We start from the raw sequence: 27,957 nt of genomic DNA on the forward strand, positions 1-27,957 counted from the left end.
ATTAACAGATGTGCTTGCTTTGAAGAAACTGATTCATTTCTTGATGGGAAGAAAAATCTTCTTTAGTTTTTCACTTATCTTTTTATGTATAGGATTTTCATTAACTTTGGATCAAATACTTGCCAGGAAGAATGTAAGGTGAGTAACTGCACGTTTTTTTTTTTTTTTTTTTTAAATTCAATGCATCTGTGAACTTTAACACAAGTGTGAAATTAGATGGTTCTGTAATTTCTTTATATTGTTGCATAGTTATATTTGTTTATAATTCAAATTGGTTAGATTAGATCATTCTGTAGCTAATAAAATCATTGAACTGTAGTTTATAAATAAGAGATGAAAATACAGTATTTATTATAAGAGGCAAGAATTATTAAAAATGCACAGAAGCATTTGTATTATGTATCAAAGTATATATGTGAGAAAATGACTCAAATCAGTGTTCAGGTTTCTTTTATACTTACAAGTAAATATTCATTTGATGGTTTTCTCCTGCTGTTGTTACAAGAGAAGAGAGCAAGGAAAAATTTTAAAACCTCAGAAATACATAACCTGTTCTTCAAAGAAAAGGTGTCAAATCATTTTAACTGGTAGGAGACAATAGTTGTTTGGAGTACATACTGTTGAAAACTAACAAGCAAAACTTCTATTTCTGTATCCTTTGTCTTTTAGCTCTTTCCATCCGTGTGAGGGAGACTATAGAGATTTATCTATAAGGGAAGATATTAAGAATTTGAATAACAGTTAACTTATGTTCTGTCTCCTAATTGCTCATCATGTGTCATCACAATGAATATCAGAGAATTTAGTGCAAACACAAAGGATAGCGCCAAGTAGGATGGTCTGCCAAAACTCGTGTTAAAGAATCTTTAAGTCACCAGCTGATAAAAACTATAAGTACAGACATGTCCTATTTGTTTTTCCCGTTGTTTCTAAATCAGTTAGTGCTTTCCCTCAAGTTCATTTTCAAATAATAAGAGGCCTATACTTCTTAGGTTATTAAAGCTTAGTAAGGTTTCCTTACTTTGTTTTTACAGAGATGACTAATTTGTGTATTTCACTGGTAAAATGTACACCAAATACTATAAAAATCCCAATTCTGTTTTTGAAGGTTAAAGGGTTTAAATAATCTCAGCTTCAGAAGGGACCCTAGAAATCACATCAATCGATGATCATTTGAATCTAATAATGTAGCATATTAATTTATTATGAAAGAAACAACAGTTGCTATTTTGTGAATGTCCTCTAAATCATATATCTGAAATTTAAAATATCTCAGTTTTACACATCAATTCAAGGTTCTTAAGTCTCTAGGAAGGATGACTGTATTTTAAATTAATACTTGTTTCTTAAGCTTAGAGAGAGTAGGGGTCACCACTCTTTTTTACATATTGCTTCCTTAAACTGGGTTTAAACAATTCCTTTAATGAAAGGAAATCTTTTGCCTCTCACACAGCATCCTTTGTGATCTCTCTTTTTCTACTTCTCTTCCAGACTTTGTTCATTAATTAAATCTGTTTATTCATTCATGCGTGTAGCACATATGTTTTTAATACTTGGTACTTTTAAATAGCTAGGTGCTGTGCTAGGTACTGGGTCTAAAATGGTGAGCAAAACAGATCTAGTCCCTGCCTTCATGAAGCTTTAAGTCTGGTGGAGGAGGTACTCTTATTAGTCAAAGTGAATCATGCTGTGAAAGAAAAGTGTGGGAGGCTATGAACATGTCTAACAGGTGGATCTTAACTGGTCTGAGATGGTAGAAACAGTGCTCTTAAGAAAGTGACATTTAAGCTGTGATCTGTAGCAAAGGGAGGAAGAGGAGAAGGGGAGGATAGAGAACATTCCAGGTGGAGGGAACAGCAAATGCTAAGACTCTTATGAGAGAAGAAGGAAACATGAAGCCTTCAAGGAGCTGAACTAAAGACGGCTGGTTTAGATGGAACAGACAACGTAAGAGGTCAGCTGAGGTAAGTATAGTTAGCTCGTCTTTTAGGGCCGCAGAGGCCAATGGTGGGAATGTGGTGTTCATCCTGCACAGAGCCATGACAGAGCTGTTTCACCTTAACCTTCGTGAAGGTATTGCTTTGCAGACTCATGAGGGACCACCGCGTATTTTAAAAAAATATGGCACCAGCCACTACAAGCTTCAGGTTCTTGATTACCTTTTCAAAGGTATTGCAGAGATCCCTTTTAATGAACAAGGACTGGAATATTTTAGAGACAATATAGGTTTTGTTTCTTTATTTTTTTTCTTTAAAAAAATTTTTTTAACCAGTGCCCCTCAGTTTATTCATATGGATAACTTTAACCAGTTAATTCTTTACAACTCTTACTTTAGTTCAGAGATTTTGTAGTGATGTGAAAATGTATGTGTGTGTGTGTGTGTGTGTATAAAAGATTTTATTCATTTATTTGTCAGAGAGAGAGCATAAGCAGGGCGGGGGGCGTGGGGTGGGGAACAGCAAGCAGAAGGAGAAGCAGGCTCCATGCTGAGCCAGGAACCTGATGCAGGGCTCAATTCCAGGACCTGGAGGAGATCATGACCTGAGCCGAAGGTAGATGCTTAACCATCTGAGCCACCCAAGTGCCCCAGAAGTCATCTTTTTAACAAGAATAAATTAGAAAAAAACATCAAAGTAATGCATGTACATGGTTTTAGGAAAATCAAGTGTTACCAAGACACATAATAAATTAACGAAAAAAAAGTGTCTCCCGTTTAGTCAGCTTCTCTAGTAACAAACAACTTCAGCTTTCCAGTTGATAGCTGTTCAGTGGGCTGTTGCAGGCCTGACCTAGCTGTTTCCCATGTCTTGTCATTCCAAGGCCTAGACTGAAAGAGCAGTACCTGTTTGGGCCCACCATTACCATGGAAGACAGAAGAGGAAAAGGAGGTGACAAACACATGTAGCACCTTGAAATGTTTCTGCAGAGCTGGTACACTGTTGCTTCCACTCATGTTCCAATGACTTGACCAAGCTGAGACTTATTGTGGGGTAGGAAATATTCTCTACATACAGGGAGGTACTGCAAAGCAAATGGCCAAGGGCAAGGATATATACATCTCAGATTATTTCCAGGGAGTTGGGGACAACCATACAATCCACAACACTGCCACATTATTTAAATATGTGTAAGGGATTTCTCACTTTGTACATTTTATCTTATTTTTTTCTTTAATTTATTTACTTGAGAGAGAATGAGTGAGAGAGAGAGAGCACGAGTGGGGAGCCCGATGTGGAGCTTGATCCTAGGACCTAGCTTGATCCTAGGACCTTGGGACCACTACCTGAGCTGAAGGCAGATACTTAATCTACTGAGCCACCCAGGCGCCCCTCAGTATATACATTTTCAACATTGTCTAACAGCTTCCTATTCTTGGTGACAAGTTTTTGCCTCCTTCCTTTTCTTCCTCACCTTCCTTTTCTTCTCCCCCACCCCATCACCCCTCTAATACATAGTAACATTACTACTTTCAGTTAAACCTATGCTGGCATCAGTGTGACTATGCATATAATATTCACTGACAAGCCAGCTAGCATACTATAATTGTTTCTTTTTCCTTTGTACAGCTCTTTCCTTTTCTCTTAAGTTAAAGATTACCCTTTTTCATTTGCAATATTTAAAAATATATGTATTCTTTTTTTGATTAATCAATTTATTTGAGAGAGAGAGAAAGAGAAGGGGAATGGGAAGAAAGAGAGGGAGAGAGAAAATCTCAAGCAGACTCTATGCGAAGTATGGAGTCTGATGTGGGTCTTGATCTCCCAACCCTGAGGTCATGAACTGAGATGAAGCCGAGAGTCTGATGCTTAACCAACTGAACCTCTGAGGAAAAAATATATGTATCCTTAATTCTTTTCACACGTCTCCTCAGCTATCATGTAGTGTAGCACCTCAAATCCTTTTACCTAGAACCCTCCCTCTAGGTCTCCTCTTTGGAGCTCTTTTGTCCTCTCGATCTAGATTGATGCTCTCTAGGTCTGATATGCAGTAGGCATCCTGAAGTTTCTCTTCCTCACTCTTCTATGTTAGAGCCTCTGTTGGTTAGTGCCTGTGCTTTCCTCTTTCTCGGTTTCCTCTCAGTTTGCTTGAGCACATCCTCCTTTAGCTTCTGTGAAAGGGTGTGAGAGATATATTTTCTGAATCCTTGAATGATTCTTGTTTTTTGTTTGGTTTGTTTTTCAGTTTCTGGAAACTAATAGGATGCTTTCCTTATCTCAAGCTCTAAAATGTTACAAGTACCGCATCTTACAAGTACAACTTAAAATGGGTACCAGAATTAAATGTAAAAGCTAAAACTTTAAAACTTCCAGATAAAACACAGGAGAAAATTTTGTGACATTATGTTAAGAAAATGGTTTAGACTCAGAAACACAGACAATAAAAGAAGAAAAGCAAATACATTAGACTTTATGAAAATTAAAATGTTTCCATTTTGAAATTCACCATTAAGAAAATGGAAAAGCAAGATAGAATGGAAGAAAATGTTTTCAGTACATATATCTGACACAGGACTTGTACCCATGCAGAAAACTCTTTCAATTCAATAAGAAGAGGACAGTTAACTTAATTTAAAAATTTGATAAAAGGTTTAAAGACACAGTTCACCTAAGAAAATACATGAATGTTGAATAGGCATGAGAAAAGATGCTCACTCGTTAGTCATCAGGGAAATGAAAAACTATAATGTGATAGCAATCCATATGTATGAGAATGGCTGAAATTAAACAGATTTACAGTACAAATGTATTACAAGAATGTGGGGCCATAGAACAGCTCATATAGTGAAATGGATTGGGAGTTTTGTTTAAAGTTAAACTTTTACTATATGACTCAGCCATTCCTCTCAGTATCTATTCAAGAGAAACAAAAAAAATGCCATATAAGCCCTATACACAAATATATTTATATCTTTATTTGTAGTAGCCCCAAACTAGAAACATCATAAATGTCCATCAATGAATGCCTACACAAACAAAATGTGGTATATCCACACAGTGAAACATTTCTCAGCAATAAAAAGGAATGGGATATTGATCCATATAATAACCCCAATGAATTCTAGTCATTATGTTTAGATGGAAAGAAGCTGAGCACTAAAGAATATATATGATTCCATTTATAATTCTAGAAAATGCAAACTATAGTGACAGAAAGCAATTCTTTAGTTTTCCTGTGGCTGAAGGTGGAGGGAACATCTCTCTACTGCAAGAGTGCATGGGGAAACTTGTGGTATGTAAAGATATTCTGTATCTTTATTATGGTGGTGTGTCATGTATATATGCATATGCCAAGACTAATCAGATTATACACATTTGAGTGGGTGTAGTTTTTTGTACTTAAATATATCTCAGTAAAGCTGATAAAGTGAGAATAAGTTTGTATACATGCAGGAATTTATTAATAATAATGAGTAGACATCATGGTCACCAACTTGTCATCTTCAGAAATTCTCATTAGATAATAGAGATTGTATTGCCAAGAGAATGATGCATTCATCGTGTAATTGGTTCCACATAATTCATTTTAAAACATTTTATGTTACAGTTTAGTAACTCTTGAGCTAAAATTATGTTTTGCATATGGACCATGTTGTGTAATATGTATATATATTTCTCTAATTGTAAGTATATTGAGTTAATATAATAATTATTTATATAGGTCTTGGATAGCAATCTCTTAAATATAGAATTTGATATACATTCTTATATACCACAAGGTACAAGTTCTGAAAGAATTTAAATATACAATAAACGAAATTTTTATGACATTTATGACACAGTTAGAGATTTAAGCCCTGATATGATAGTTAATGTTAAAGAAATTATTAATATTTTCTAGATGTAATTGGGCTATTATTATAAAAAGCCCTTATCTTTTAGAAATACATACTTAAATCATATAATATCTGATATTTCCTTCAAAATAATACCAAAGAAGGGAAGTGGGTGAGCTCATAGGTGAAACAAGATTGCTTATAACATGATAATTACTAAAGCTGGGTGGTGGGTACAAGTACCTGGGAGTGGGAAGAGGGCTTATGTTTTTCTATTTATATTTGTATGTGTTCACAATACTCCATGATAAAAGATGTATAGATCTTCTAAGTTAGGGTCTAAGTTATAATTACATAAGGAAATATTTGTGATATATTTTTAAGTTGAAGAAAATTTTGCAGGCTCCAAAACAGGATGTTTACATATACCTGTTTTTGAGTTTTATAAAAAGTAAATTTATGTGCATTGTGTGTTTAGAGTTCTGTGTTTGTGTGTGTGTAGAGTGAAAACCTGGAAGAATATATATTATAATTTAAATCCCCATAATTTTCAGAAATAGCTTTGTGGTAATTGAGTCTTTTTTTTTAATAAAAAGGATTTAATATTTTTGCTTTAATATAGTAACAATATGATGAGTATAAAATTTCATTGTAAAAGATTTTATTATGCTTCATTATTTGATTATTTGTTTACTATTTATTTTGGTTAGACCTCAGTGTTCAGCACACTACTTGGCACCTGGTAGACCCTCAACAGTAGTATTCAATGGATAAAATTAGGGTTGATATTTACAAATTTTAAGAAGTTTTGACTTTTCCTTATTTTCTTTGAAGAACATGTATAATTTTTTAAAATCAGCAACTCACTAGGAAAAACTGGACAGTTTTGACTTCCTTTAAGTTTCTGTCTTCTCTTGAGATGTGATAAACAAATATCCTCCTTAAAACTTCCTGTGAAATCTGAAATACAGATCTATGTTCAGCATCTTTTTTAATTTTTGTTTTTTCTAGTTTCATCTCTCGAACATCTTCAAATAAAGAAGTGGTTATAAACGGTAAGAATTGTATTTGCCTGTATGATTCCTTGAAGGGTTGAGGAGAAAGGTGTTGTTTGTGTTGGGCTTCTCTGAATATGGTGATTGGAGCAGGAGTATCTCATGTAAAAATCTCTTAAACTGGTGTATTCTAAGGTTATGAGCCAGAAGAGGCCCAAGCCTCGTATATTTTATAGTGCCTACCATTTTAGTATCATTCAGGTACATTAATCAATCAGCCTTTGTATTCATATCATTTATTTGACAGATAAGCAGAGTAATGGAGATGTGAATCCAATCCAGAATTTCACAACAGTACCAATCACTCAGGTAAGGATATATTAGGAAACTAGGTTGTATCTTTAAAAAAAATTTTTTTAAACACAATTGAATTAGGTCAGAAAAAATGTGAAAATATAAATAATAATTTTTTAATAACTAACATTCTTGCTTAAGCTTTGGGGGGAGAATGGTTTATGGTAGTCTTCTAGTAAATAAAAAACTAGTTTTACTTGCTCTTGTGTATTTTCATTACAATATTCAGTTTTGCTTTTGTTGTTGTCCAGAGAGGATCACTATAGTGAGAGTTTATCTTTGGTTACTGGTAAGCTTGGATTGCTACTACCCCTTTAATTTTTCTTTTAGCTGTACTTATATTGGAGTAATTGGTATGGAATAGTTGATCTAGATAAGTGGATCTTCTTTCAGATATCTGTGACTTCAGTAATGAAGTGCATGGTCTCAGATTTCATAAGATGAAGAATGATGTTAGAAGACCCTGGTAGTTTTTATATATTCCATGATCTGGAGATGCACTGCCCAAGGCAATAGCTATTGGCCACATGGGACTATTTAAATTTAAATTCAAATGAAGTAATGTTAAGTGAAATTAAAAATTAGTCTGAGTTGTACTGCCTCCATTTCCAGTACCATAATAGCTACAGAAGTCAGTGGCTGCTGCACAGGACAGTGTAGATACAGACTATCCAATTTTGCAGAATGTTCTGTTGGTTATTAGCGGTCTGGAGAATTAGGCTTGATATCTAGAAACCTCTTGTTATGTTTGCTTTTTAATTTCTTAATTTTAAAATCTTGCCTTATTTGGGTACCTATTTCCTAAAGAGATAAATTACTGCCATTAGTTCATGGCATGGTGAATTTTTGTTTCTAATTACTAGATTTTTTTTTTGAGTAGTTTTAAAATGGTTTACAGAAGAAATTGAACAAAATAGAAGATTCCCATATGCTCCCTCAATCCCTCCCCCTCCAGTTTCCCCTTTGTTTAACATCTTGTGTTATTGTGGTATATTTCTTAAAGTCGAGGAACAAATATTGATACAATATTTTTAAGTAAAGACCATGGTTTACATTCGGATTCACTCTTCATGTTGTATATATATTTTTTAAGATTTTTATTTATTTGTCAGAGAGAGAGAGAGAGCGAGAGAGAGAGAGCACAGGCAGATAGAATGGCAGGCAGAGAGAGAAGCAGGCTCCCTGCCGAGCAAGGAGCCCGATGTGGGACTCAATCCCAGGATGCTGGGATCATGACCTGAGCCGAAGGCAGCTTAACCAACTGAGCCACCCAGGCATCCCTCATGTTGTGTATTTTGTGGGTTTTAACAAATGTATGATGATATCTGCCTACCATTATGGTATTTTACAGACTTACACTTCTGTGGCCTTAAAAATCTGTGTCCCACCTATTCATCCCCATTATCTCTCCCAGCCTGGTAACTTTTTGAAGTCTATATTGCTATTATGGTTGTTTGTAAAGTTGGCTTTTTTTTTTTTTTTTAAAACAATTTAGTTTTTTCCAGTTTGGGTGCTTTGTAGAAGCACCCAAACTGTATGTAGTATAGGTAGATTCGTATACCTTTCAGTTTAGGTATACCTATCAGTTTAGGCTTGTTAAGTGATTAAGATGGGCCCACCTATCATCTCCTTTGTCTCACAGTAGCATGGACTCTGGAGTGAGAGAGAAAAAAGTTTCAATAGGTTGTAAATAAGTCCTTTTACTCCAAGAAGCGTATTGTGCCGTGGAAACAAACCTGTCTCTTAAACTTTGTTTATTTGATTAACTAGACTCTCAGCTCCACTCTGAGCAGACATGGACATTTAGAAAAAGAACCTTGGAATGCATTCAGCCATCATAGCCCAGTTAATGTCTCCATGGATGGAATTCCCTGCATCCTTTTCTGGGCCAAGGGAATAACAATAAAATTTAAGAATCAGACCTGGCTGGACCTTACAGATGAAGCTTTTGGTCAGAAGACAACAGTGGACATTAGCAACTCAAACTGCAGCGAAGAAAGTGCCATGTAAGTTGACTGCTTTGCTGGAGGAGACCGTTAGAGCAAATTGTAGTCTGTTAACTGGGAAGCCGAGTTTTCTGACATTTCAGAAAACGGCAGTAGGTTCCTCTATAGTGAACTTGAAACACATCTCTGATGAAAGGTTTAATGTCTAAAATGTCTAAATTATACCTAAACTGAAATGTCTAAAATGAAAGAAAAAAATCAGAAATTAATTAAAAAAAAACTTTTCCCCAAGCAATTCTCCTGTTACAATACCTTGAGGAAAATCAGGGTTGTGAAAGTGAAGGTTTTCCAAATTCATTCTGAAAAATGAACAGGATTCCAGGCTTGGTATCAACTCCAAATGTGAGATGTCCAACGACTTTTGTCCTAGCAGGAAGAACTCAGGTATCAGGCAGCAGAGTCATACATTTTCTAGTGGGTAAAAAAAGATAAGGCTGATTGTAGCCAGGACAGATTTCTGCTTCTAGGGAGTGTTCCCAAGTAGTGGAACGTTGCCAGTTTGCAAATGTGCAAGGGTACCTTTGAATGGCTGTATTCCAGATAATTCTTTAGGATATTTGTTCAAAATGATTTTAATAATTTCTTTTGATTTGAGATAAGCAGATTAAAAAGTATCTCTTTTGAAGAAGAAATCAATTTCCAGTACCTTTCTCTGCTTTCTAGTCATCCAAGCAAAAGTTTTTGCTTGTATTTGTTTTGGTCGAGGAGGAGTAAGTCTGGCATATCCCACTTGCTTTCTGTAAATCTTGCTTTCAACATTTGCTGGTATAATAAAAGCTTTTGGAAGATTGTCTGCATTTGTCCTGGCCTGGTTAGATGGGCAGAATGCTTTGTATAATCTGTGTGTGTGTGTGTGTGTTTTCATTTTAGATACATTGGCTGGAAATACTTTTTTACTACTGAACTTTTTTACTACTGAATTATTGATGATGGGTAAAAATGGATTGTATTAATATTACAAGTTTTAGTAAGTATCTTGCTCTTCAGAATGATTATGTCTTACTAGGGAATTAGGAAATTGTGAGTATAAGCATCCAGAGTCCTCCCAGATTTGTTTATTCTGTGGCAACACAGACTACCAGAGACTCCAGCACTGCTGAGTGTTTAGGACTTTGTCCTTGGGCTCTAATTAATTCCCTACAGGGCTCTTTATTTGTGGTCAGTTGCCTGGAGAGAGGCTGATTGCTTGGGGATCATCTTGCCTGTCTGTGGCTGACTGGCCTGCCTTGATTCCATTTATTCTTACCCCAGGATATTTGTGGGAAAGATCAGAGCACCACAGTTTTTGGTGTGTTTTTTTTTTTTTTTTTTTTTTTACTGGGCTTTAGAAATCTTAGTGATCACTGGAACTCAGAGACTGAAAGAATGAAAAGTTGGCTTCTAGTCCCAGTTCTGCCAGTGAGCTTTGTGACTTTACAGATAGGAGACACCATAGGATCATCATCTATGAATGGAGATGATGGCATTTATTAGTTGTAATAGGCCTGAAGCATTTGCCTTGGGCCAGGCACAATATCTGTTATTCCTCACAATACTATTGAGTCACAGACTGTTACCATCCCAAAGCAAGGCTTGTAGAGGTTAAGAAATTTGATAAGATCATACAACTTGTTTGGTAATAGAGCTGGGGCCTAAAATTCATCTTTTTTTTTTTTTTAATTTTATTTATTTATTTGACAGACAGAGATCATAAGTAGGCAGAGAGGCGGGCGGGGGCGGGGGGGGGGAGCAGGCTCCCCACCGAGCAGGATCCTGGGATCATGACCTGAGCTGAAGGCAGAGGCTTTAACCCACTGAGCCACCCAGGTGCGCCTAAAATTAGTCTTTAACAATGATGTTTTACATCCTCTTTTTTGTCTCTGTCTCATTGCATTGTGAAAATCAAACTGGGAAATGTATGCATGAGAACTTTGGGAACTCTTCAAGTGCTATGCAAGGTAATAATATTATCTTCCTAACATACTAATAATAACTGGAGTAAAATAGTGCCTATGCCTTGTTAACTGGTGAAGCGACCTAGGGAAGCTTTGGTTTTCAGGACGCACAAAGGAATGATTGGGTGGGACCTGATCTTCTTGGTTAGCATCTACATATTCTACTAGGATGCGTCCTGAGTGAGCAGCATCTACCTCCTGGAGTTCTGTCCAGGTGAGTGTGCAGACATCCTGGACAGCCCACGCATGGGCATGAATGGAAGGCTTCCCAGTACATGAGGCATGCAGGGACCAGATACTGAGACCATCCCTCATTCCTGTGAATCATGGATGTTAGTGAGATGCCGTTGTTCTGCTGGCAAGGAAATCTTATATTCTCAATAACCAGGGAGGGAGTTGCTGAAAGAATAAACCCAAGTAAAGACATAACCATGTAAGGTCAAAAGCACAGATTAAAAAAAGGTGACCTTGTTTTAGTGCTTGGAAACAAAATGTTCAGGGGAAGGCAAAGTGTTGGCAGACGGATTAGCTACGGAAATCTTTCTACATAGTGAAAGCCCTACAAACAGAGCATAATACGAGCATCTGGGGGTATTTTGAAGTTGGGCAATTATGGTCTGAAGAATTCAGAGTCTATTTTGAATGTGGGAGGTTGGAGCACTTGGAAGAGTAAAAACAGGTCTTTTTTGAGTGACTTGCTAGATTGTATTTCTCCTTCATGTTCCCAGGTTATGGTGCAGTGCCTGGCACTTAGGAGAGTCTCACTGAATGGTTGTTGAATTTGCTGTGTTGAAATCAGGCACGTTCTTTACTCTACAGCAGAGCATGTTAGCAGCTTTCACTGAGATCATGACTGCTGGAGAAAGCTCTTGGAGTACCACAAGCTTAGAGGCCATGGAGCTGCTCCATCAGGAAAAGGGGACAGCAGTTAGGTGGATTCAGTATGGCCTTGCTTTGAGGTTTAGTTCATCAGCTACACAGTCATTTTATGGATAGCCAAACTATTCTGATTCTTTGGAAGAGGAAGAGAAACTTCTGTTAAAATTAGTGACCAGTCAGATTTGTAAAATACTATTCAAGAAAGAAATTTTATTTCATTAAAGTATTTTAAGTACTTTGTAATAGACTATGAGAATATTCTTAGAGAAAGGCCTTTTTGGAGATTTGCTTTACTGAATAAATCAGCTTATAAAATATTCATAAATGGGGGCGCCTGGGTGGCTCAGTGGGTCAAGGCCTCTGCCTTCGGCTCGGGTCATGATCCCAGGGTCCTGGGATCGAGCCCGGCATTGAGCTCTCTGCTCAGCAGGGAGTCTGCTTCCTCCTCTCTCTCTCTGCCTTCTTCTCCGCCTACTTGTGACCTCTCTCTGTTAAATAAATAAATGAAATCTTTGAAAAAAAAAAAAAAAGTTCAGGGGCACCTGGGTGGCTCAGTGGGTTAAAGCCTCTGCCTTCGGCTCGGGTCATGATCCCAGGGTCCTGGGATCGAGCCCTCCCTCGGGCTCTCTGCTCAGCGGGGAGCCTGCTTCCTCCTCCCTCTCTCTCTGCCTGCCTCTCTGCCTACTTGTGATCTCTATCTGTCAAATAAAATAAATAAAATCTTAAAAAAAAAGTTCATAAACAAATGCTTCTAATGTATCTAAGCTTACAGTGTTAGGAAATAGAGATAATTCTCTTAGTAACTTTATCTGGCTTATTTTGTAAATATACGATATATTCCCCTTTCCCCATAGTATGATAATAAATTTCAGCTCAATCACTGACATTTCTATTTCTTGATAGGTAGGACCAAACTAATGAGATTACATTTGTGTGATATTGTTTCCAAGCTTGTAATTGAGCATTTATGGTTATCCACTTTTGCTTTTTTGGTTTTATAATGTATGTTGAGGTGTTATAACTTCTGTACATTATAATGTCACATAGCTGCATATCCTTTCTGTATTTAAAATTTTCACATATTCTCATTTCAGTTCTTCAGCTTTTTCTCATTTTTATTTTTAACCTTATTGAAACATTAATAAAATGCACTAAACTGCACATATTAAGGTACACAGTTTGATCAGTTTTGACATATTTGTACACCCACAAAACCATTACTATGATCAAAACAACAAGCATTTTCATCACCCTCAAAAGTTTCCTTGTGCACTTTGTAATCTTTCCCTCCTGCCACTCCCAGGTCACCCCTCCAGGTAACCACTGATCTGCTCTGTATAGTTATAGGTGAGTGTGCATTTTCTAGAATTTTATATAAATATAATAATATAGGGGCACCTGGGTGGCTCAGTTAGTTAAATGTCTGACTCTTGGTTTTGGCTCAGGTCGTGATCTTGAGGTTTTGGGACCGAGCCCTGCTTGCACTCAGTGCAGAGCCTGCTTCAGATTCTTTCTCCTTCTCCCTCTGCCCTTCCCTGCTCTCATATATTCTCTCCAAAATGTATAAATAAAATCTTTAATAACTAAGTCAATAAATATAGTCATATGGTGTATACTCTTTCAGTCTGGCTTCTTTCACCTAACATGATATTTTGATATTCTTCTACATTGTTACACATATCAAAGTCAAAGTAATGTTTCTTTTTAACTGCTGAGTAGTAAGTATTCCATTATATGGATAGACTACAACTTATTTATCCATCCACCTCCTTTTTTAAAATGTAATTAATTTATTTATTTGAGAGAGAGTGAAACAGTAAGAGAGGGGGGAGGGTCAAAGGGAGAAGCAGACTCCCCGCTGAACAGCGAGCCCATTGCTGAGTCCCAGGACTCAGTCCTGGGACTCCAGGTTCGTGACCTGAGCCGAAGGCAGTTACCCAACCAACTGACCCACCCAAGCGCCTATCTGTCCACCTCTTGATGGAAATTTGTTTTTGCCCCAGATTTTAGATAGCTTTCTAAGGAAAGTTGCTTTAAACATTCATGTACAAGTCTTTGTAGGAGTGTATATTTTTCTTTTTCTTAAATACCTACAAGTAGAATGGCTAGATCATACGGTATGTGTATGTTTAGGTTTTTAAGAAACTGCCAAATTGTTTTTTAAAGTCATTGTAAAAGTTACCTTTCCACTAGCATTGTATGAGGAGGTTCTATTTGCTTTACATTCTTGCTGACACTTGGTATGGTCAATGATTGTAAGGAAAATAGTTTTATGTTTCTTCATGGTTAGTAATTTCTGGACAAATTTGACTGTAACTTGAGTTAAAAAATAAGCCTTGGAGTTAGTAAGAGATTAACCATCTTAGATGAATGTCAATGAGTCAAGGAGTAATGAACTACTGTCAAGGAGTAATGAACCTCAGGACCATGGAAACATTTCAGTGCTTGGAAACATACAGAGGCTACTTGCCTTCTTCTTAGAGACAAATTCACATTCACCTTTATGGTAAACTATTTATTCCCATCCAAAGGCTGATAAAACTCATCAGCTTACATTGTGAGGTAGGTACCTAGTACTCTTCTCTTTTTGCATGTCAAGGAAAATCTTTGACACTAAGGAAGCAAGTGTTTCCCTCTCTCAAAGGGAACTGCTGTCTCTCTATTACATAAACTCCCAGACTCACAATTTTGGTGTTCCTCACTTGTATTTCAAATCACAGTATGAACAGGATGACATCTGACTCTCATCATTTTGCCCAGGCACAAGAATTGGGTTAAAAGGGAAACCAATGTGGTTATTGCTATGAATTGGTAATACTCTGTCTCACATCCAGGAAATCTTGTGTTAACTTTCAGAAAAATGTGAATAATGTGGATATTAATTGCTTAAGAATAGGTTCTTTTTTTGAGAGCAAAAATGTGGGGAAAGGACAGAGGGAGAGAGAGAATCCCAAGCAAGCCCCTTTCCCATTGTGGAGCCTGACACAGGGCTTGATCTCAGGACCCTGAGATTCCCACCTGAGTGGGATGCTCAACCGACTCAGCCACCCAGGCACTCCAAGAGTAGGTTCTTAAAAAAAGTTTTAATTATTTCAATTACTGTACCATGATGCTTTTATCTTATTGTGGTTTTATTTTATGTTTTACTGATAACTAAGGATGTTAAGCATTTTTTCATGTATTTATTAGCTATATGTATATCTTCCTTTGTGGAGTACTTTTCTTTTCATTATTTTTAAGCTAAGTTGTCTTCTTATTATTGAGTTGTTAGTTAATAATATTCTGGATACTAGTAGTTAGTTAATTATATTCTGGATACTAGTTCTTTGTCTATATGTATTGTGGAAATATTCTCCCTTGTTCTTTGGCTTATGATTTTTGTTTTCTTAACACTGTCTTTTGAAGAGTAAAAATTCTCAATTTAAGGAAGTCCAGTATATCAATTTTTCCTTTATAGTTCATACTTTTATATTAAGTTTTTTAAAATTAACATATAATGTATTATTGTTTTCAGAGGCAGAGGTCAGTGATTCATCAGTCTTATGTGACACCCAGTGCTCATTACATCACATGTCCTCCTTAACGTCCATCACCCAGTTATCTCATCCGTCCACCCCCATCCCCTCCAGCACCCCTCAGTTTGTTTCCTATGATTAAAAGTCTCTTATGGTTCTGTATTTTTTCAAGAAACTATTGGCTGTTTCAAGATTATAAAATTGCTATATGTTTATTCTGTAAGTTTTATTATTTTAGTTATATTTTGAGGTAATTTTTTAGTGTACTATGAAGTAAAGGTTATTTCTGTTCTGATGGACTGTATTGTTTCTGTTTTCTTAGTTTGTCTCTGAAGTTTGGTGATGCTGAAATTCCCAAAGGTCTTGATATAAGGTAGGTGAGGATACTACTTTGAAGGGTCTTAGATTCAGCCCTTCACATTGGCTCCATGTAATTTATTCATTCAACATGTAGTATCAAGGGCCCACTATGTGCCAAGCAGTGACGTGTGAAATGCCACGTATAACTAACTACACAGAGTCAGTGATATTATGGTAGGATCCTATAGGAATGATTTCTTTAGTTTCTACCAAAGCATCTGTATCGATTTTTCCTTCTTCAGTTAGGACTTAGAAATCACATGAACCTGAAAATGTGATACTTTTTTCCTCTGAGCAAAGAATATATGTAAAGCTCCAAAACTGCATCTCTGGCTTGAAGTTATTTTCTATATCGTGGCTTACAATGAATCACACTTATCACTTCATAATAGCAAATAAAGTCTCTGTAGCTGAATTTCTTAGCAGACAATCCAGGCCTCCATTTTGCTATGTTTATGTCTGGAAGAATGCATCTGCCAACAGTGGTTTATTCAAGTAGTTAGGAACTGCTCCAGGAGTGGGGGATGACTTCAAGGCATTACATTTTTTTTTCTTATAAAAATAAAATGTTTCCATTCCTATTGGGCCAACCTTTTAGTGGAGATAAACAGCTGTGTCTTTAACATCACTTGAAAAAGCAGCAGGATGTGCTAGGACAGTCTTTCCTAAGCTGTGTTCTATGGAGCACTTATGCTATGTGAAAATATTTATAAGATTCCCCAGGGAAGGGGTTCTCTGGTCAAATGTGTTTGAGAAAAACTGCATATCATGTTCTTCTCTTAGAGATTCACAGTATTAATTTGTATATTAAAGTAACTGTGAAGACATGCTTTTAAGGAAGATTGCAGCACTTGGTAACTTTGATGAACCTCTCATTTCCTTTGTTTACTTTGGAAAGCTCTTTCCTCTTGCCTATATTTCATGGAACCACTATTGTTTCACTGGTCATAATTTAGAAAATACATGTCCTCATCTTTTAGATAAAATTTATAAGGAAAATAGAATCCCACAAGGTGAGGAAACATATACAAACAAAAATATACATATCTGTTTGATATAGGAATGAGTAGTTTGGCTTTATTATTTTTTTTTCTGATGATAAAGGAATGTGGTAGATGCTGTCAGTACCCCATCTATATCACTTTGAGCTTTTCCATTTGAGAGCACTGTAGTCTACCAGCTCAACTTTGAACTGTCAACTTTTCTTTGCATAAAAGCTTTCTTTAGCCAAAGTGGTACACTGCGTCCCATCTCTACCCCAGCAACTCTGAACCAATGACTGAAATAAGTGTATAAATACCCCGGATCCCTCACCCAAAGGTCAGATAACAGGCATGTGAACTACCTTCATTCCCAATGTACCCCATGAGTGTCAATCCCCACTTACCCACAGTGGAAACTTGCTTAATAATGTGTCCTTTTGGGGTATCTTCCATTCCTCTGTCATTTCTCTTTTCCCCATTTGACATATTTTGAATTCCTAAATAAATTTGGGACTGCCTCCCCCAAATACTTCCTTCTCTTAACATCATTGTCTCAGGGTCTGGTCTCTTAGAGCCCGATACATGACCAGAAAACAAAACAAAACAAAAAAATCAGAAAATACTTCTCTTTAAAAAGAACTTGAAAATCATTCATAATTTAACCAGCATTTGTAATCATTATTAACATTTGATCTCTGTCCTTCCTGAATTTTTTTTTCTATGCAATTACACATTTGTTTGTTCTTTTAATGAAAAAAATAATCATGGCATATTATAACTTTATTATTGCTGGGGAATATTCCATTCTAAAATGGCTAACAGTAAAGGCTCTAGTCTCAAATTGGATTCGGAGCCCAGCTCCAATACTCAATGTCCAAGTAGACTTGCACAAGCCATTTATTTAACCCCTCTGTGTTTTGATTCCTCCCCTGTGAAATGAGGACAATAATAGTGTCTACTACATGTTAAAAAAAAATACAGATAAAGCTTTTTGTATTTTTCTTTTCGAAGGAATTTGTACTATTCACTTTCAGGGTCTGCCCTATCATTTGCTTTCATTCATACCTATTAGGAGACTGGTTTAGCACTAGACGTAAACTCTCCAAACCAGTTCTACTACGTGACAAAAGAGGGTGCTATTGCACTGCTCATAGATGATTTCCTGTGTCAGCAAATATCAGAGTGCTTTAGCAGTAATACTGTTTATAACCATTTTCAGATTCACCCTTACCAATTACAACAAGTTGTACCTCCAGAGCTGGTTTAGTCTGCAGCGAGTTGAGATTATTTTCAATAATTCAGTCCAAGCAACTTTTAATGCAACTGGCATATACGCTCCGTCGAGTTATTCCTACCATTGCCAGCGTGTCAGCAGCCTGCAGCGGTATGATGCCCTCTTGCTGCCCAGCTACACAGATGATACGTCAAGCCTGTGGGAGGTCACGTTTGTTGATTTCCAGGTAATAAACTAAAACATATGCTCAGTGTACCTGTCTGTTTGGTGCCAAAGAAATCCAGTGTTGGAAAACACCTGACATATAGATGTTTAAGGAAAAGAGGGGAATGGATACCTTTAAAATAATATGGGTATTTTTTCTTTATCTTCTAAGTCATAAAATGGAATAGGATAGAATATTCTCTCCCTGTGCCCTACCCACACCCTACGCACTGCCTCCCATCCCCCTGACTTGCTTTTACATTCACATTTATGCAGCCACTAATAATTATCAATGAGGAATGCCAGCAATCTAAACTGGAGGGAAGCTGTGGCATGAAGCCCAGTGACTGACACTTCCTGGAGTGAGAGGCCCTTCTGGGGAGAGGAACTGTTGGATAATTATTTTATTTCCTTCAGGGAGTGGAGCAGTGATCCTATCAGGACAGATAAGTAGTACATCTGTAGCCTGAGTGACAGCTTAGGCAGCACAGGAATGGAACTGTCAGCCAAGAAGTAAAAATATCCGAGAGATCCTCTTGAAAGTATTTGGGGAAAGGCATGGGGGCATTAGACGTTTCTTTCACCACCAGAATCTCAGGCAGAGAGACGTCAGTCAACTTCCTCTGTCCTGTTAACCTGGGAAGAGAGCTTCACTCATTCTTCTAACTCACTGCAATAGGCATGGGTTTGCATGTCCCTTTTATGGGCACTGCCCAATCTTTTCCAAATGTAAATGTATCTACTTCCTCTTCCCTTCAGCGTGGAGAAGTGTGCAGCTTGGGGTAGGGAAAGAGTTTGCATTTTGGAGTTTGAAAGAAAGACTTGGTTTCAAATTGCTTGTCAGCTACCTGGATAAACTACTTCACCCTCTTGATTTCTGGCCTTTCTTTTATGGAGGTAAAGAAGTCATGGCCTTACTGTGTGGCAACAGCCAGGACTGTGTCAGGCATGGATTACCAGTAACTACTACTTATGAGTGCCCCTCCATCCTGTGTGTCAGCACTCTTGTGGTTATTTTACACACTTTGTCTTTAAAAGTTATCATAATGTTGCAGGATTGCTGTCATTATCCCTGTTTTAAAAATGGGATGACTGAAGCTCTGATGATTACATAATTTTTCAAAGTGATATAACTGGTAAATGGTAGAAGCAGATTTTGAATTCTGTACTGACATCAGAGCCACTTTATAATGTATATAATGTATATTTATCAATATTTTAAAAGTATATATTATTATACATATTATATATTTTATGTATATGTATATATTATATATATTATATTACATATAATTATAATATATATAATTATTATACATATTATTATTATACGTATTTCTCTCCCTTGCATTTTAAAAAGAGAAGCAGGCACAAAGTAATATTGAAAACAAGGAATAATTCACAAAAATCTTGCCTGATTGAGAGGAACTGACTGATTTATATCTCTTTCAGAAATGATTTAGGGTGACTTAGAGAAACATTGGAAGAAAACAGACTTTGAAAAATGCACAAACCACTTCACACCCGTTAGGATGGTTGTTATTAAAAACAAACAAACAACAACAACAACAAAAAAACCCAAGCAAACCCAGAACAGAAAATAACAAATGTTGGCAAGGATGTGGAGAAATTAGAACCCTTGTACATTGCTGGTGGGAATTTAAAATGGTGTAGCTGCTATGGAAAATGATATGGTGGTAGATCCTCAAAAAATTAAACCTAGACTTAACATGTGATTCTGGGTATATACCTAAAAGAATTGGAAGCAGGGACTTGAACAGATATTTGTGTACCCATGTTAATAGCAGCATTATTGACAATAACCAAAAGATGAAAACAACCTAAATGTTCATTGATGGATGCATGGAAAAGGCTAGTGTATATGTGCAGTGGAATATTATGCAGACCTGAAAAGGTAGGAAATTTAGATATAGGCAACAGCACAAATGAACTTTGATACTGTGCTCAGTGAAATAAAGTGGACATCAAAGGGTAAATATTTGTATGAATTCACTTATATGAAATACCTACAGTAGTCAGATTTGGGAGAAGAGGGAGCTGGGAGAAGAGGGACAGGAGGAATTGGTGTTTAATGGACTTAAAGTTCGCAAGATGAAAAGTTCTAGAGGTGGATGAAGGTGATGGTCACACAATAACATGAATGTACTTAATGTCACTGAACTGTACACCTAAAAATGGTTAAGTTGGCAATTTTTTTTGTCATGTATATTTTACAATAAAAATATTTTTTAAATGGGCAAAAACACGTGGCTTAAGAAAAACAAAGGAAGAAAAAATCAATTGGAGCCACCAGTGAGGTTGGTACACAAAACTTCAAGACCTTCTGTCTGATCTGGCTGGAAGCGGTACAGTGATTTGGCCGTGAAGCTTTGGAACATCCACTATAAGAAAGAATTGCTCATTTACATGTGCTTGGGGTTCAAAAGACTGTTGGAAGCATGCTTGTGGGGAGCACATTCATCGCTGGTACGGTTGTGCCAGTATCTGTGACAGCAGCCTTACAGCGAACACAGCCGTGGATGTCACAGGTGGGCCTTGTTAAAACACCTTTGCTATAAGCAGATAGTGGAGTGCAAGGTCAGTCCACGAAAGATGTGGTAGTGATAGTGATCCAGGTGTGTATATAACCAAAGGCTGCATTCCACGTAGGTGGCTTTGCCCATCTGATTTATTCTAAGAAGAAAATAGCGTGATGTCACATGCATGGCAAGCTGAGATGCCTTTGGTGGGCCATCTGAGGACTGGTAAAGTGTAACCAGCATCACAAAGAGTATGTTTATTCAACTCCAGCTATTTAATTTTTACTTCTTAAGAATGTTGGCTGTGTTGCTGGGTCTTCAGTTTTTCAATGGAAGCTAGAAGTCTTGATTTTTAATAGGAAATTCTCAGGATGTCCAAAAACTTTTGGGCCTAACAAAACTCGCCAATGGGCTCGGTACAGGGTGTTTACAACCACTAGTCCAGAAAATGGATGAACAAGTTACCCTTTAGTCATTCTCCACAGATACTTGTCTCAACAAAGTCTTGAGAATGAAATAACAGTCAATGTGAGGACAGTCTCTTTGGCTGGAGTTGCAGCATCAGATGAGGCCATCTTTTGTCGTTTTGTCAAGAGCGTGACCCTGCAGGCACTAGTCTGAAGAGAAGGCCACTTTGCCTCTAACATAGAGGGATGGGCCAAGGACCCCAGAAGCCAGGTCAAGAGTTTCCTTTTGGAGCTGGTTTTGGATTCAGTCTAGTGTGCACAGACAATTGGATGGGCAAGGCCTCTAGTATATGGCTACAGGCATTTTAGCATGGAAAAATGGCCAAGCACCCACTTAAGTCATAAAAATGAGTTCTCACTAAGCACTCATGGATAATTCAGTTTTCTGATGTACCTCTGTAAAACCAACCAGGTGACTGAGGTGATGTTGTGTAGCATTCGATTCTAAAAGCCAACTAGGTGTGGGAGCTGTCTTCTAGAAATGATTGCTCTCGTTTAGAGTAGTTCCCCTGTAGCTCAGTTTCTTTCATTGTGACCGTATTTGGATACAGAGCCTGTTGTCCTTTCCAGCCTCTTCTAGTTCCAAGTATTTGAGCCACTTTGTTTGCACATGTACGAAAGCTCTTCTTTCCATTCTCTGGGCAGGATGCACATAGGGGCTGGTATGTAGCTCTTCCAAAAGCAGTACAAGTATGTATGGTACAACTGATAAAGAGTGGGCGGTGGTGTCGGACTTGTAGAGTTGTAAACTGAGAAGTGAAGCCAACCTGCCTGAGTTTGAATTATAATTTCAGTGCACTTAAATAAGTGAAAAAGTAAAATGAATTGAAATATAAAATATCTTTACTGTACTTACTGCTACGGGACTCTGGGGAAGTTACTGAACTTTTCTGTGCCTCAATTTCCTCACCCATTAAATAGTAACATAATCATAGTCTCTTGTGATTTTTTAATGAGTTAAAGCAGTATCTACTACATAAAAAATCTTTGGTAGGTATTAGCCTTTATTATCTGTATTTTACCTCATTGCGGACTATGATAGCTTCTTTTAGGAGACTCTTCCTGTCCACTTCCTATTAATAGAATCAAAGGCAGAGGAAGTGAGACTTAATTATTCTTTGTGAAATTTATGCTAACATTTATAAGATTTTGAGTGTACTTTGAATTTTAGAGACACCACAAAGTTATTTTTTAGATGAACTAGAATATTTCTAAGGATCAGATTGAGAGGTTTTACTTCAGAGACTTGAGTTTCATGAGCCTCTTAATTATGATTACCATATATCTCAGAGTATCTGGGTCAGTCTTGATTGAAAATTGTTTCATTGTCCCCATAAGCACATTCACATTTGTTAGATCATTTGCTCAAATTAGTCAGAAAGTAGAATTTACTACCCATTGTCTTAAATTCGGTTAATTAGGAGTCCAGAACCCTCAGCACAGGTGCGAGGTAGATCTTAGGAGAGAAAGAATATGTCACTTGAGCTCTTTGTCCTGACAGATCCAAGGCTTCACCATCAAGGGGAGGCAGTTTGCCAAGCCCCGAGACTGTGCCTCCTCCTTCTCGCCAGCCATTCTGATCGGCCTGGCCATGTCCCTGATCCTGCTGCTGGTGTTGGCCTACGCTCTGCACATGCTCATCTACCTGCGCTATCTGGAGCGGCACTACGATTTCCTCACCTCTCCGGCCCACTTCCCCCAGCTGAAATCTCGAGATGCAGCAGAAGAGAAGGAGTTGCTGAGGAGCCAGGGCGTTGAGTGCTATGAACTGAGAAGCCCACAGATCTGCAAAATTTATGTGTAACGGCACAGGCCCCTCTTCCTTGTGAAGTCCACAGTGGGCTCTGAAAGGAGTTATTTCTGTCCATCCTCTTTGACTTGTGATATAAAGTGTTTGCCTCATGGCTTGATTAAACCAAAACCTACATGCAGAAACTACATTTTGGAGCATCCACTGGCCTACTTAGACTTGAGACAATGAAAAAGTTGTCCCAGGAATCCCACAGAGATAAATATGATTGTTGCCCAAAAACTACTTTGAAAGCAAAAGCATGTTTCAAGTTAGGAAGACAGAAAAAAACCAGTGATGCCACTTAGAGAGGGGAAAACATATTTGGTCCTTCTTGCTTGTTCCCGTTCAGATGTGATAATATGGAAATAATAATTCCAAGGTTATCTAGAAGTTCAGAATTTATTTTGTGAATTTGCATTTTTAGAAATTATATCCCAATTTTGTTTTAAGAAGTAGTCTTTCCTGGAGCTGTTTGGGGAAGACTCTTGTCAATATGGTAGAACACTCTTTTCAAGGGCTCACTTGTCATTTACTTTGCTGTTCAGAGGCACCCCAGTTCGATTTGTGAAAGTGAGGTAACAGTCTTGCAGTTTCTTTCCTATCTGGTTGTGGTGTCAAGGCTTGTCTCATTTGTCTGACTGACTAGACCCCCATTAATTCTCCTAGGTACCAGTTGAAATAAGCAGCTGAGCTAAGAACAGTGTCCTTGCTATTCATGACAGATATCCTAAAACCTTTTCCTGTGCCATCATGTCTTTTAAACTCTTCTTTAGTAGAAATTCTGCTGCCACCATTGCTCTTCTTCTTTTTTTTTTTTTTTTTAAGATTTTATTTATTTATTTGACAGACAGAGATCACAGGTAGCCAGAGGGGCAGGCAGACAGAGAGAGAGAGGAAAGCACGCTCCCTGTTGAGCAGAGAGCCTGATGCGGGGCTCGATCCCAGCACCGTGGGATCATGACCTGAGCCGAAGGCAGAGGCTTTAACCAACTGAGCCACCCCGGTGACCCCCACCATTGATCTTCTTACAGATGGGTTTCTCCATAGTCTTTTCCAGTGCTTGACAGATACTGAAGATTAGCTTTCCCTGAATTTTCACCAAAGCTTCTCTAATCTGCCCTGTGTGCAAAAGAGATCTTATGTGTAAAAAGTACCTTGTATTTCCCTAACTAGCGTTCCACACATGACCTGCACAAAACTTAGAAAGCAGATGGGAACGATGTGGGGTAGAGGATCATGCACATAGTAATTGAATCTTCTGGGCAGCTGTGGAAATGAGTTTACAATCTAGTACCGTCTTTGATGCCAAGTGTGAATGGCAGTGATTGGGGTTTCTGATAAAACAGTCTTACGTTGGACATTTCTTTTGGCTGCATTACTCTTGGCTGTGACTATAGGTTTGGTTCCAGCCCTCTCAGAATTCCGTAAGCTCCTAATACTCTATAGTGAATTTTTTGTTGTTGTTTTAATACCTGGAGTAGATTCTGTATTCTGTAATAAGAATCTTGATTCATGTGCTTATTTGTACCAAAGATAGTTATAGGGAACATAAACTAAAGAATATGGGAATCTAGCATTGATTTTTTGGCCTTGTTTAGCTGAAAATCAAGAAGGACACTTAGCGCTAGATAGTGGGAAACACAGAGCTCACATCATTCTATAATGAAATTTTCACTGTAGTTGTTTTGAGTGTCCTTTGGTGGTATAAGTGGTTGTTGTTGGTAGACTATAGGTACTTGAAGGGTAAACATAGCTTATGGTCCAACTGGGACACTTCTGAAAGTGAAAATGTCATTAACAATTCCTAGATACAGACGTAAGCAGAATGATGCCAGACAAGCTGGGATATATAGTCACCCTAATATGGGAAGACCATAGAAGTATGGTGATTGCCCTATAGGGTGATACCCTATAAGGTAAGATGGCTCTTTCTAACTGTGCTGGAGGGCTTACAGAAAGAAAATAATAGATTAAGATTAAAAATTCGCAGCTCAAGTCATGGTTAAAAAAAAAAAAATCCAGGGAGTTTTTATGACTGATCTACAAGGATCGCATACCTCTTATCAAGGGACTGACATAGTTGCAAATCAGACACACAAGTCTGACCCTGCAAATTGGTAAAATGTGTGGTAGGTGAAATTCACAGCCTTGCTGGATCTCTTCTTAATGGATATGAGAACACTGATTACAAAACAGAAGAAACTTGAAATAAGAATAGTAACTTTGGGCATAATTTAGACAGCTTTAAGGACACTGAACCCATAAATTCCACCAAGATTTTCTTGCTAGCAGAAGCAGCCCTGCGAGATGAAGCTATTCTGACCTCAGCAAAGATAGTTACTGCCAGGGGGTGCCGGTTTTCCTCAATGTCTCTAAATAATTAGAATCACATTCTAGCATATCCCAGGGAAGCAATTGCAAAGTCAAATATGGGAGAATAAAAATTGGAAGGTTTTGCTAATTTATGCAAGAAAAGACGGAGGGATATGTGGAGGAATGGATTCTGGAGGTACTAGCTCAGAGAGAGAAGTATATAATTTATATTGGGCTAAATTTTTTAATAGGTTCTCTTACCAGATTTGGGGTTAAATATTTTGGTTTGAGCAGCTGGCAGTGTTTCTAACTATTTACTCAATTGATTAAGATATGGCCTCAACAGTGACACGCACTAAATGAAATAGACCAGAAATTCACTGGTATAATATAGAGGAAGAAAATAAATTTAACATCTTAGAGAATTGCAATATAGGAATGGACTTAAGCATGTCCTGCTCTCCATCCCCAAAACTATTTTCCTCTTTGAAGGCCCAGTGAACACTTATGTTGTCATAGCACTGAGCTAAAAAATACGTTGGAAACATAGCTTCAGCATTTTCGAAAAGTGCTCTAGTGGCTGTCCTCTGTAGGCTATGGATGAAGGCAGGGAATGCTATCCTTGATTCCTTAATGTCAGTGGGAATGCCTAGATCCTGGAGTGGCAGAGGTCAGATAGCATAACAATGTTAAGCAGCTTTAGGGCAGGAATGTTAACCGGATTGGATCATGTTTGTTAATGGTAAAGTGATCTATATGACAGATGTATGGGGGCAACCCACTAAAGAATCGCATTTGTCTAAATAATCATAATCTTAATAAAATCTAGTCGTCATATAAAAATACCTTATTTGAACCATCATGATAGATTCCCAGAGCTGAGTGTGTTGATAACTCAATAAGAGAGCTCTTGACTGAAGAGGAGACCTCCTAAAAAAGAGTCTGTGGTCTTCATATTTAATATTGAGCATTACTATGAATGATTTTATGTTTATCCATTAAGTATATTTCTTTTTTGTATCACTTATGGTGTGTTCTGATCTTTAGGTGAAGAACTTATGCTATTCCCTTGGATACCTTTATTATTAACCCAACAGGTATGTGATTGCAGCCCCATAATTGTTAGTGCTATCCAGGAGCATAGCCCAAGAGATGTCTGGCGTCCTGGGAGGTCTGGAACAATATGGCAATGAAAGTGATGTTTGATGTAAGTAGGAGTTGACTGGGCATGTAATATGGAGAAGGACAGAGATGGCCAAAGGAAACACATATGCAAAGACTGGACTTTACCCTGTGAGGAGAACTATGAATATATGTCTTTGGGCAGTCATGTATAATGTATTTAAAGGAGTGAAATATTAACTTGGTAATAATCAAGGGAACAGGTCATTGTGCTCAACTAAGACTTAGAATCTTGACATGAGGGAATGGAGACATTCCTGGTAAGATTTTGGAGGATTTTAAGCAAGGGGATTAGATGGCAGCTAAGTGCGAGTAGAATCAGGACAGATACTCCATTTGGAGATTATGGGAATAGTTCAGATGAAAAATAATAGGGCATAAGCTTAGACAGTGGGGTGAGAGGAAAGAGCAAGAAGAAGTATTTAGGAAGTTGGTTCAGTAAGTTTTGGGAACCAGCTGTCAAGTTACAAATGTCTGTTAGGTATCTTATTTGGGGCGCTAGGTAGATGGTGATACCAATTCTGCAATCAGGGAGAAATAGGAAAGGGTAGGAGTTTGAGATGGGAGATGCCTACAGGCAGATCCTATAATGGAGGTCCAAGTAGTTTGGTTTACGAACCTGGGTCAGAATAAGGAGATCTGAACTAGAAATTTAGAAATGCAACAGATGCTGTCCGTATCCTAACCATACTTCTTTGCCCCTTAACTGCATCCTGACCCATCTGTCCATTGCCAGTTAGTGCCCTCTAAGGCTGCCCTCCATGTGTTCATGGCAAGCTGGAAGTGCTGAAGATTTAATGCCTTCCCAGGAGCAGCCCTCATGCCTCGACTCTCAGGAGTTGTGAATAAATAACCCAGCTTATTTGTCCCTCAACTAGAGTATTTCTATAGTGTGCTGTACACCATTTCCTGGAGTTTCCCAACAGGACTTTGTTCTTTTGCCCTTGTGGTATCTTGCTTGATAATGTTTACTTTATTAACTCCCTTTCTTTCTTGTCTTCCTTGCTCCCCTAATGTTTCCGAATGATGTTGGCATTACCTCCAAAATAAACTGCTTGTGTTTAAATCCTTGTCTCAGGATCTGCTTCTGAGGAAGTCTTCCAAACTAAGACAAGCAGGGAAAGTTGACTAGTTGGCTGCATTTGAAAATAGCTTATTTTTACAGTTTTTAGAAAAACATGCAGTTATTAAAATATAATGCCCGGGTACCCTTCCAGGGCCCTGGAAGAGAAGCTGTATAGGTGAGTGAGTGAGAGTGTGTGTGTGTGTGTGTGTGTTTGCAGAGCATTGACTTCGTACACAATGGTGGACACTGGTTAAGTAGTTTCTGTGTGATTGTTATCTTCATCTTTGATACTAAAATTTGAAGTTTAACACAGCAGACAGTTGGGAAGGGAAAAAGGACATAAGGTAGTGCAGAGGAAGG

At 37.7% G+C, this 27,957-nt stretch overlaps 1 protein-coding gene across 1 annotated transcript; it reads left to right on the plus strand.

Moving 5' to 3' along the window:
- On the plus strand, nucleotides 1-27,569 carry LOC131832425 (V-type proton ATPase subunit S1-like protein). Its single transcript, XM_059175398.1, has 7 exons — nucleotides 1-138; nucleotides 6,785-6,828; nucleotides 7,076-7,137; nucleotides 8,893-9,128; nucleotides 15,779-15,829; nucleotides 18,019-18,259; nucleotides 22,746-27,569. Exons 1-7 carry the CDS (start codon nucleotides 44-46, stop codon nucleotides 23,046-23,048), a joined length of 1,032 nt encoding a protein of 343 aa, XP_059031381.1. The 5' UTR covers nucleotides 1-43; the 3' UTR covers nucleotides 23,049-27,569.
- Nucleotides 27,570-27,957: the final 388 nt, after the last annotated feature.

Source organism: Mustela lutreola, chromosome 5 (assembly GCF_030435805.1).
Source record: "Mustela lutreola isolate mMusLut2 chromosome 5, mMusLut2.pri, whole genome shotgun sequence".
In the NCBI taxonomy this organism is placed as follows: Eukaryota; Metazoa; Chordata; class Mammalia; order Carnivora; family Mustelidae; genus Mustela; species Mustela lutreola.